This window comes from Adiantum capillus-veneris, chromosome 18 (assembly GCF_014529385.1).
Source record: "Adiantum capillus-veneris isolate H3 chromosome 18, ASM1452938v2, whole genome shotgun sequence".
Lineage (NCBI taxonomy): Eukaryota > Viridiplantae > Streptophyta > Polypodiopsida > Polypodiales > Pteridaceae > Adiantum > Adiantum capillus-veneris.
In genome coordinates this window covers 40,093,011-40,104,712 of record NC_140948.1, presented here as the reverse complement: position 1 = coordinate 40,104,712, position 11,702 = coordinate 40,093,011, and the positions used below count along the sequence as shown (strand labels likewise).

At 43.0% G+C, this 11,702-nt stretch overlaps 1 protein-coding gene across 1 annotated transcript; it reads right to left on the bottom strand.

The window, feature by feature from the left end:
* Positions 1-3,271: 3,271 nt before the first annotated feature.
* On the bottom strand, positions 3,272-10,451 carry LOC147435533 (uncharacterized). Its single transcript, XM_086487981.1, has 2 exons — positions 10,030-10,451; positions 3,272-7,138 (listed from the first exon to the last, which is right to left on the bottom strand). The coding sequence occupies exon 2, from the start codon at positions 5,960-5,962 to the stop codon at positions 5,516-5,518; it is 447 nt and encodes a 148-aa protein (XP_086344107.1). The 5' UTR covers positions 5,963-7,138; positions 10,030-10,451; the 3' UTR covers positions 3,272-5,515.
* Positions 10,452-11,702: the final 1,251 nt, after the last annotated feature.

Sequence of the window (11,702 nt, the reverse complement as noted above, 5' to 3'; positions counted from 1 at the left end):
TAGATCCTTAAGAGTAGAAGTGCTCTTAAACGAGCATAGTAAAAGTGGTAGTGAGGAAAGGGAGTAGAATAAGGGGGCAGGATTGAAAATAGAACAAAGATTAAGAAAGTAGTAGAAGTATTTGAGGTAGTCGGTTGCGAGAAATATCCCTAGAGATCTTGATGATCTATCTGACAAGTTCTAAAATTGATCCTTGAGAACTTATGTGTTGTGTCTTTAGCTTAGTGTGACACAACCCTTAGATGTTCCAACACCTCTCCAAGGCATCTTGTGGGACCGAGTGTCTCAGAGGAGCACCATCAAAACAATCAATTTTTTTCTTTTGCTAATCTGCACTTAACTAAATGGGTATTCAGTGAATCTGCAACTTGAGCATGACAATAATTGATGCATGCAAGAAAAGGAACCACTGAATGCAGTAGATTAGGAGCTTCAATAATCTTCACTTATTGGTGTTTAATTTACACCACTATTGTGCCGTCTTGGTGGTTACCAATGGCTTCCGCACGCTAAGTTCCTATCCTCTCTCTTTTTCAATGTGTGCATGCAATAGTCAAACCACCTCACCCCATGCAAACTAATTCTCTCTCTCTCTCTCTCTCTCTCTCTCTCTCTCTCTCTCTCTCTCTCTCTCTCTCTCTCTCTCTCTCTCTCTGTTGCAACCACCCCTTTTTGATGGCCAGCAATTTTCTTTCACTCTCAGCCAGTAAGCCAATAGAAAAACTCTTCCCCCTCCATACACTCTCTCTCGCAACCGCCAACCTCAACAAGCACATGTACTTTTGTGGCGGCAATTGAATGGTGCCCCATGTAGATGAGCAGATGAAGTCACCACTCAAATCACCACAATTGTCTTTATTTCTCTCTCTCTCTCTCTCTCTCTCTCTCTCTCTCTCTCTCTCTCTCTCTCTCAGATGCAACCACCCCCTTTTTGATGGCTAGCAATTTCCTCTCACTCTCAGCAAGTAAGATAGTAGAAAAATTTTTCCCCCTCCATACTCTCTCTGTCTCTCTCGCGACCGCCAACCTCAACAAGCACATGGCCGTAATTGACTAGCGCCCCATGCAAATGAGCAGATGAAGCCACCATTCAGCTCACCACAATTAGCTTCTAATGTCTTTATTTCTCTCTCTCTCTCTCTCTCTCTCTCTCTCTCTCTCTCTCTCTCTCTCTCTCTCTCTCTCTCTCTCTCTCTCTCTCTCTCTCTCTCTCTCTCTCTCTCTCTCTCTCTCTCTCTCTCTCTCTCTCTCTCTCTCTCTCTCACCCCTACTCGTCTTCAATGGACGTCGTCTCTCTCTCTCTCTCTCTCTCTTAGTTGTAACCACCCTCTTTTTGATGGCCAGCAATTTCCTCTCACTCTCAGTAACAGTAAGCCAGTGGAAAAACTCTTCCCCCTCCATAATCTCTCTCTCGCGGCCGCCAACCTCAACAAGCACATGCATTTTTGTGGCGGCAATTGACTAGCACCCCATGCAGATGAGCAAATGAAGCCTCCACTCATCTCACCACAATTAGCCTCTAATTTCATTATTTATCTCTCTGTCTCTTCTCTCTCTCCACTTCATCAATTGGCATGCAGCTTGAAGCCTCCAAAACACCCATACATGCCCACACTCTTTCTTAAGTTGCATGCACATCCCCCCCCCCCCCCCCCCCCCATGCCTGCATGCCATGCAGTGGCTGGATTCTTTGTCAACAATCGCTCAACTTTCTCTCTCTCACTCTGTGGTTGCCAAATCAACCACCCATGCAATGGCCTTTTGATATCTCTCTCAACCAATTACACACACACACACAATTATCTAGAAGATAAGGCCTTGGCTAACCTTTGGCTGACTTCTTCCCTTTCTAATAATCTTAATCTCTCTATCATTCTCTACATTATGAGCCAATTGGCAGCTATGATTATGCTTCTGAGACACACTCTCCGTTTCTAATCGTACACACACACATCTAATGGGACAGCTAGTTTGTTTTGTATAATAAGCCTGTCCGGGAAAATACAATACCCTTGATTTGGATTCTTAACTCATTTTCTTACTAGTCACAAGCGACAATCCCTTCTAGCCTACCCCAACTCCCCATCTAGATTCTTTGGTAGCTCAGGTACATATCAATCACAAACCAACATTAACTTTCTTACAACCCCAGAATTCATTTTACAAGCTGACATATGTGAGATTGCAGTTATCATCTGGAACACTCCCTCCATGCATACTCACATATACCTATGCACTCCCCATACATAATCACATCTATAGTTTCTTGCTCATACAAGAATAAAGGACAAAATGTTTCATGTCCGTTGATGCGGGTTGAGAGCATGCTGGAGAGGAAAAATTTCCCCCCTTTTTTTGCTAAATAAATGGACCCACTTTGTTGTAAGCCAGCTTTTTAGGTACAATCAAGCTTGGATTTTTTACATTGGTTCATCCCATCAGTAATATAGAAGGATTTTTTATGTGTAAGAACACATATTGTATATCATTTATTGATCCTTTTTATATTTCCAATCTTTACCACATGAACATATGGACAAGCTTGATATTATGAGTGGGTGTTATGTGCAACTTGGCTACCAATAGGAGCTTATTATCTAATTCTTAAATATAGGCATGGGATTGTGGGACGCATGTCTAACCTCACTATCCTATCTTATTCCAGTATTAGCAAGAACCACGATTAAATTGTCAATCCATGGGATGAAGCTGACTCAACTAGTGCATAGAGGCTACAAGAGGTTGTCAATCTCTCGGAAAACAACTAACAACTCGCATCTAACTCAAGCTACACTCAAGTGACTGAAATCACCAAAGTCAATCGCTCATCGGCAAACAAATCACATCCATTATAGCATCAAATGACATCCAAACGTAATGAGACTTCTAGGACATGTTTATAAGACCTAAGCACACATGCTTATGGTCTAAAATTCCACTTTAGGTCAAGTGCCAAAATCACGATTATTAACAGCAGTGGATTTTTGACCTAGTCGTTTTTGACCGAGGATGCATCTAAATGCTTAGCAATGATGCCCCAATACCCTGCATGTGCTTAGTTTTTTATTTTGAAGTGTAAATTCCTAGTTATGATGAAATTAGGCCGCGGATCGGCGATGCCAAAAGTTACGAAATACTGTGATGTGTTTACGTCAATGCATAGAGAGAGCTCTTACCGGCGGTTGCAATGCAACAAACGCGATTGCAATGTGACAACCAGGGAGGGAGTAGGAAGCACAAGAAGGAAAGAAGTGAGCACCGTAAGCTCACGCTGTGTATTTCATTATCCAAAACTTACAAATAACTTACAAAAATTGGCTTTTATACCTTAGCCAAGGTTTTTGGTCGTCAAAACTAATAATTTGGGAGCTCTAACTAAAGATAGGCATTGACAGGCTGATACAATGTGGAAGCTTGTAGCCCCAGCTCATCAATTACAAGGTTTATCCGAAAAATAGGATTTACAATATTCTTGATTTATTAAAATAATAAGTGTTTTTACAATGAGAGCTCCAAAAGATGGTATCCGTGTTAGCTTGCTGCTAACATTCCCCCGCTCCTCGCCTGTGTCGTCCCTTGACACAACTTTATGGGCTGAAGTAGTCTTTGGGTTGACGGCTGGCGAGGCGGTCTTTAAGCACATTGAGTACCTTTTGGTATCTGTTTTTTCTTTATTTATTTGGCCCTTGCAAGAACTGCATGGTGACTTTGTTTTTCAGCTCCACTGCTGAGTAGCCTACAAACCTTGATGTCATGTTGCTGATCACTGGCCCAAATATTTTTGTTCACCAAGTAAAGAATCCCATGTAGAACACTTCCTCGTATGCCAACATATTGTGAGAAGGTAGAAACATACACCTAGCCTAGAATCCATAGAGGACTTCTTCGAAAGGTTGGCCACTGAGATCATAGCACAACCCTTTGTTACCCTCGAGGAATGACATCCAAGGGATGCCTGCTTGCTCTGGCTCATTGAACACTTCGATGCAAGTGAGCAGCATTCGGTAGATTTTATATAGCATAGCACATGATAAATTTGGTAGACTTCTAAAGAATGACATGGCGTCCTTTAGGGTTTTCAAGTATTGTTCAGTCGGTTGTCCCTTTTCTAGAGGAGGCAATCTGGGGTAATTCAGGCAAGTTGGCCGCTTCTTTAGTAGTGCCTCATGTGCTATCCAGGTCCTTACTCTTGGTACAGGGCAAAAGGTAGGATCCTTTTGGAGGGCCACAGGTGCTCTTGTGAACAGAATCAAGTACCTTGGATTCTTGTTCAACCAGCTGAGCCTCCACTTTGGGTGGTTTTGATTTGCACCCTCGACTTTCATGTCGGTATAAAGCCTTTCTTTCACTTGTAGCAGCTCCACTTTAATCAGAGGGTAGGGCAGAGACTGTTGGTGCCATTGTGCATTTATTTGATTGAGAGTGAGTTGTGTGACATTGACGGAATGAAGTACTCTTAGCTCCCAATCCATTGTTGCCTTCCACTGGTCATCTACCTCTTGTGTAATTTTTTCCTTCAGTGTATCTTTCTCAGTCTTTGAGAGCAGAACCATTGGCACTGTTTCTGCTTCAGTAATGGGTAATTGAAACTCCTCCTCACCACTTAGCTCTTTGGACGGTTGCATCTCCATCTCAATGAATGACACTGAGGGGATTTCTATATGAGGTTGCTCTGAAGTGCTTGCCTCTTTTTGTCTTTCCGACCATCCCTCTCTCAGTAGTTGGTTGACTCTTTTGAGTTCAGCTATTTCCTTCAGCATCTAGCTCTTCTTCTCTTTGGACGCGCATTAAAGGCAGGTCCCTGCGTTGAGACTCCTCTAGCTTAAGCTCCAGCTCAAGGTCTTTGTTTTTCTTCTCTAGTGCTTTGTAGACCTCGTCTGTGCCTTTGATCGAGACAATGGATGGACTGTCTCGTATTTTCCGCAAGAATATTGCTTGATCATTGATTCATTGTTCTGAGTACTATAGGGAGGCATTTGCAACATCTAACTATACCTGAATTTTTTTGAACTGAGAGGGTTGTAGTTAGAAGTTCATTTGTAACTTCTGTGAGTTGCTCATCCTTTGCTTTGCATGCATCTGACAATTTTGTAAGTAGTTCACCTAGTTCCTCCATTTCTTTTTGCTGCCTATCCCTCACGAGCTGATGTTGTTCAGCTTCAACTTTCAACTCTTGCACTTGCCTCTGTAGATCAATGATGGCATTGAGTATGTCATCTAGCTCCCCTTGGAGTGCGTGAATCACCATTTCTAACTCTTTGGCCCTTGTGCTATTGCCAAGTTCTATTGAGCAAAGTCTTTCAGTCATATCTTGCATTTTCTTAGCATATTCATTAACCTATAGGATGACTTTGTCATTTGACTGCCAGTCTTTGTTTTGTGCCAACTATCTTGATCTTTCTGCAGATTCTTGGGTGTCTTTTGGCTGCGTCAGGATGGCTAGTTGTTGTTTTCCTTGTGGCTGTGGCTGATCCTTTTCCGTTGAGGTAGAGGGTGGTACCTCAACCTTCTCTTGCTATGTTGAGGTAGAGGATGTTTCCTCAGCCTCTTTTTCTCTTGTGTGCTCAAACTTTGCAGTGTCCTCTTCTGGTGCAGGACTGGCTTCCCTTTCTGGCTCTTTGTCGTGCTCCTTTTCCTGTTGTTGTGTAGACTCTATTGCCTTTTCTTTTGATTCAGCTACCTCTTTTTGTTCAGGTTCTTGTGTAGATTTAGTTGCCTTTTGCTGTTCAGGCTCTGTTTGTTCACTTGCTGTGATTTTAATTATTGGCGATGGTGGTGGGCTCGGCATTGGGTGATCTTGGTGTTTGAAAATAGGAGAAGAGATATCAGGAGACACATCACCTTGAGCATGTTGTTCTTCTCCTTGTGCAGTGGCTTCCTCTGCTTGCTTTTGCTGTTTTGCCGCCTCTTTAGCTTTACATGCTGCTTGTTTCAACTTTAAAGCTTCTACTTCTTGATACATGCACTCTAGGGATTATGTGGGGTCTTTAACCTACTTCTTGGTGTGATGCTTGGTTCTTGGTCCTTTAAGCCCAATATGCACCCACTTTTCTCGGTCCTTTCCTTGTGCTTGGCGGCTGCATTGGTATGAGTGTTTCTCTGTTTCAAATCGAGCTTGCTTTTAAACAGGATCCTCCTGGTGTGCTACCACGGATTTTATCTTCATTTCCTCCCATCGTGCTCTTTTTTCTTCATTATCTGAGCTATCACTGCTGTGCCATTCTGGCGAGCTCTCAGCCAACTCTTCATCAAACTTGTAGGATCTCTTGGCAGATCTTGTAGCTTGAGAAGAAGGTTGAGCTGACACTATCCAAGTGTTTGGATCTGGGGTAGGTGGTAGGTTGTCAGCCATGCCGCTAGCATGGTATGCAATCCTTGTCAAAACCTCTGGTGCACCAAGGTATGTGATTTTTCCTTCCTTCTTTGTCCCTTTCAATGTGGACAAGACATATTGTGCGTGGTCAATTGGTTGTCTGGTTGTTGACTTGAGAACTTGTGTAAAGGTGGTGGAAACTGCATGATTGGGTGTTGTATACCTTGGTGGCCTCTTACCAAGGAAATGGAAGTGATAGTGGTATAATCTTGCAGGCTCTTCCACCTGTTTGTGAATGAGGTCTACAAATGTGGCAATGACGGTTTCTTTGGTGAAAGTTCCAGCCATCTTTCTGTCTCTTGCCCTCATTGTCATTCCTTCTATTGGCAGTTTGAGTGCTTCTGCCACTATCTCCTTGGTAATCACAGCTTAAACTTTATTCCCTTGGAAGGTCAGAGATCTGAGCGGTGCCATCTTCTTTGATTGTGGAAAAAAGCTAAAAAGCTTTTTGGAAGTCCACCCCTCACGGCTCTTGTTCATAGAAATCTCTGAGTCCTAGCTTTCTATTGGCTTCTTTGGTTTTGAGCTTTGCGGCGACATCATATACTTCTTTGGGTAGAAGTTGTAGCTCTACCTGATGTCTTGCCTCGCTCTTGAATCTGCCGGTGAACAATGTGGTGTTGTGCTCCTCAAGCTGTTCCTTTGACTGATAGGTCCCTTTTGCATTCTTGACTGAATCAGAGTCTAGTTGATATGCTAGTAGCTCTTGCAGCTTTTCTTTTTGGTTGAGCTTCTTCTTGGCCCTCTCTGCTGCTTGCATGGCTCCTGTTCAATGAATACAGTGTCAAAGTTTGCAGATTTGATAGATTTTTATTTGAAATGTCCTTCAGTCTGAAATGCCGACAATTTTGGTCCAATTTGCTTCAAATCAATTTTTGAACAAGCATAGATGCATAAAAACATGTAAGGAACAAAATTATAAAGTCCAAACAAAAATTTCCAACAAAAGTAAATAATCGCGATTATTTACAACTGAGTAAATTTTTTAGCTTTTTGCAAATTTGGCATTACAAGCTTGAAATATATACCAATTAGATACTCTGAGTGAAAGATAGGCTCATTTGGATGCATAGGATGGAAATTGTACGAGATTTTGGCTTTAGGTCTCTCAAACAATAGATATAAAGAAAATTTGAGATTTTGAGCTCCAATTGTTCAAACTTGGCTAGTGGACTTAGCACATCATGTACTTTGGATGTATGATGGCAAAATAAGACATATTTAGAAATTTTGTGAAAAATGTGCAATTTTGGGACAATTTTTTGTAAACCATGCTCTTGAGTGGTCATTGCATTGTGCTAGGTTAGGCCATTGAGGTCAACTTTGCTAGGTTGCATTGTTGCCAATGGTTGGGTGTTTGATTCTACTAACTAAAGGAAGTTCCATTGTGCTATCAACCAGGAGTATACAGAGAACTTGGAAAATTTTGATGTTAGATTGGGATCAAGATTGGTATCAAGAGTATGTAAAGGAATGGGGAAACGTTTATTTTTGAATTGTAAAGTTAACATAAATGCCTTGCTCTAGAAGTAGAGGTAGAATTTGAAGAAACTTGAAGGGCCTTAGATGGCTAACTATGGGGCTTGCCATGTTCAACGTCACTTCTTTAAACACTTGGTCTAGTTGTCCTGCAAAACTCAACTCAATTTTGGAGGGTGCTCGTTTGTGATAGAGAAAGCATTGGTTATTTTATGTTGCATAGTGAAAGAATGAGAGCCTTTTTAAATTTTCATGTCCCTAATAGTACTTATTCTACACAAGAAATGCTAAAAGTTGAGTTCTACTACTAATGGTTCTACATCATGTTTATTAACACGAATCTTTTGAGATCTGGTCTCTCTTTGCTTTCCCCTTCTGTAAGCATCATACCTTGCATGCTCCCCCCCCCCCCTTCTCATCCTTGACTCCACTGCATCTCCTCCCGTCTACACCTTGTGTACGCTACATCGAGCTCCTCCACACTTGCTCAAGTGCTTTTAGCACCACCCATTGTACAATGCTCCATCTTGAATCCCCCCTCCACACCTCCTCCACTGTGTTGCAATCTCCCCTCCACATACCTTCGAGCCTGACACACGTGCACAGAGAGAGAGAGAGAGAGAGAGAGAGAGAGAGAGAGAGAGAGACCACGGAAAATCTCCTGGAGAATCTAGAATTTGGAGGAAAAAGTGAAGAGCATGTCGCCATCCTTCGGTCCCCCCCCCCCCCCCCTCTCGCCCCCTCGGTGTCGTTGCTATGGCAAGCCGATGCACAAAAACAGTTGCTTGTTCGTGGCTAGCTCTTGAGCTCTTGACTTGCAACCTCATGAGATGAAATCTCTGCATGCAAAGCAAGGTCACACATAGTCTCCATTTGTTGACCAGTCATTGCACAACCCTCCCTACACTAGCTGGGAGCACTCTCGAGCTCCTGACTCGCAACCTAATGAGATGAAATCTTTGCATGCAAAACAAGGTCACACATATCTCCATTTGTTGTCCAGTCATTGTGCAACCCTCCCTAACTAGTTGGGAGCACTCATCGCTCGCCCTTCCCTTGACTCTAATCTCTCGTAGGCCATTGAACATAGCACGAGAGAGAGAAGGGGATACCGAGCTGCAAAAGGGTGTCTCCAAAAAAAAAAGGTCACCATGGTGCTCAACCAAGTCACCATCTAAAGTGGGCTCACATTAAGGTGCTGCAGGAGGTCGCCATACTAGGAACAAAGCAGGGCAGGTGTGTAGAACCCGAGGCGGCATGCAAGGGAGGAGAAGGAGCTGACAAGGTGCGATAGAGGGCCAATCTTGCAAGCACCACTCGAAAGTTATTGAGCAAGCCTTAACTAATTGGGGAGGCCAATTGGAAGTGGACAATTCAAGAGGGAGCTGAAGGGGGGACTATGAGAGCAGTGCAAGAGATAGCGGAGAAGAAGCTACAGGTAGAACGGACCAAGAAGGTGTAGTTTGTTGGGAGCTACATAAGGAAAAGGACCGAGGAGGTGTAGTTTGCTGGGAGCTACATAAGAAAAGGGTCCAGATCAATGGGAATATTCTCTATCATTCGAAGTTGAGAAGTAGCATAGGCCGTGTTGTGGTTCTGTTGACAATGAGCGAGAGAGGTCGCAGAGTACACACACAAACCATGGCTACACAAACACAACAAAAATATCATATCTCTATCTCCAAGCTCCTATTGATGCATCAAACCTGGGAAAAACAAACTCTCTCTCTCTCTCTCTATGTGCCACCTTCGCTCCTTTTTCCCTTGAAGCCACTAAGAGCACCTTTCAAGATATAGTATCACTTGTGTCCCTATTAGGTGTGCATCGCACAAGAGCTTAGATTCACCTTGGTTGGCTCTGCCCCTCTCTATCTCCTTCGTTACACATGTCGGCCACTTTCTGCTCCTCGTGTCATCGTACGTTTGCATTTGTAGCATCTTGAAAAGATTCGTCATCTTTCTGCTATTTCTTGAAATGTGTAGGACATGCTAGCTTTGATAATTATGTTACAACCACTGACAGCAAGTTGTGAATGGAAACAAGGCTCGAGCTACAACCAAGCTTCTTGAGGAAACCCGAAGGAAATTCACTAACTAATGTCGTCAAAGTTAACGGATAGGTCCGTCAAATTTAAAATCAAGTGTTAGTTTTAAATTTTGAAACTAACGATGAAAACCTGTGACGTGTTGTGTCGCCGTGAGCTCTGTGGCGTGATACAGATGGTCTAAGCTCGCCATGTGAGCTCGCGAGCAGTGGCAGTGAGGAAGATCTTTGGGTGAATGTCCACAATCATCCCAACTCCATTGCCATCGTCTCGATGTTGTGCAAGGCTCAACTGGCAACCAATTCACCCACAAATAGTGTCTTCGGCCTGAAGAATGATAGCTACATACATGGTGAGAACCAAAATTATATAAATGGAAAAGCCTCTCTCTCTCTCTCTCTCTCTCTCTCTCTCTCTCTCTCTGTGTGTGTGTGTGTGTGCGCGCGCATGAATCATGGGTAGAGAGAGGACCCTAACTTCAAAAGAGAAAAGAGAGAGCCAGCCCTTCATGAGCTTCGGCATGAACTAAACGCTGCCGCCATGAGAGCCATGGCTTGTCACCTTTGCTTCTTTATCTCTTTCATAAACTTTGCAACGAGGTGCGTGTTCGCGTCCTTCATGAGATGCGGCATGTATTGAGCATCGCCTTGAGGGGCCATGAATTGTTAGCAGCCAAAAACTTGGGCTATTATTGATGCATGTACCAAAGTATCTTGTTATGCCACAATTGTTTTGTGAACCTTACCTTTTCATAGAGCCTTTCAATGCCTCTTTTGTGAGCCTCTCATATTCAATGTCATTAATTGCGGCCCATGTGCTTGTTACACATGCTCATAGAGCCTAGCAAAGCTTATCCAAGATACCTACAGGCGTGCTACCTACTACGATCATGCACTATCAATTGGTGTTGGTCCCTACTTCATGAAGATTGCCTTCAGTTCTTGTCGTGGGTAGAAGTAGCTCAAGGTATGTTGTTTCTCTTGGTCAAGAGTCATTGTTTAATGAAGGTGTTGGAAAACATGAACTAAGTTGTTGCTAAGTTCTAGGTAAACATCTTTCTACAAAACTCCCTTCATAATAAGGAGTTTTCATGTCACTTCCCTCTCTCTCTCTCTCTCTCTCTCTCTCCCCCCCCCCCCCCCCCCCAGGTGTCTCTAGCTCATCCGGAGGCTTGAAGAATCATAAGTTACAATCTCTATGTAGAGTCTCTAGCTCATGAGGCTCGAACTTGACTTTGAGCCTCATGACATAGAGACTCAATTTTCAACCCTCTAAGTTATAGATTTTAGCAAAATTGTTCCTAGCTAGATCCGTTGGCAAAAGTATTTTTCACATGAGGTGGCTTGAGATTGAGCTCAAGAGCTTCTTGAGACAAAGACACTTGCAATAATCTTTTTAGTTGAGCATTCAATCTATAGCTCTTGAGGCTCGAACTTAGGTTCAAGCCTCATGACCTCGACACTTAGTTTCCAAGCATAATGAGCACTCTAGTACGACTCGTTCTAGATGATCATTCAGTATCTAGCTCCATGGATCGGACTTAATTAAGTTCAAGCCTGATGATTTTAACACTCAATTTTCAACCCTCATGAGCACTCTAGTAGAGTTATTTGTACCTAGAGACTATGTGGAAGAGTTTTAATCTCACAAGTCTTGAATTGAGTCTTTACCTCATGTAGCTTGAGATTGAGTGCAAGATCTTCTTGATACAAAGACACTTGCAATACTCTTTCTAGCTGAGCATTCAGTCTATAGCTCATGAGGCTCGAACTTAAGTTCAAGCCTCACGACTTGGAGGCTTAGTT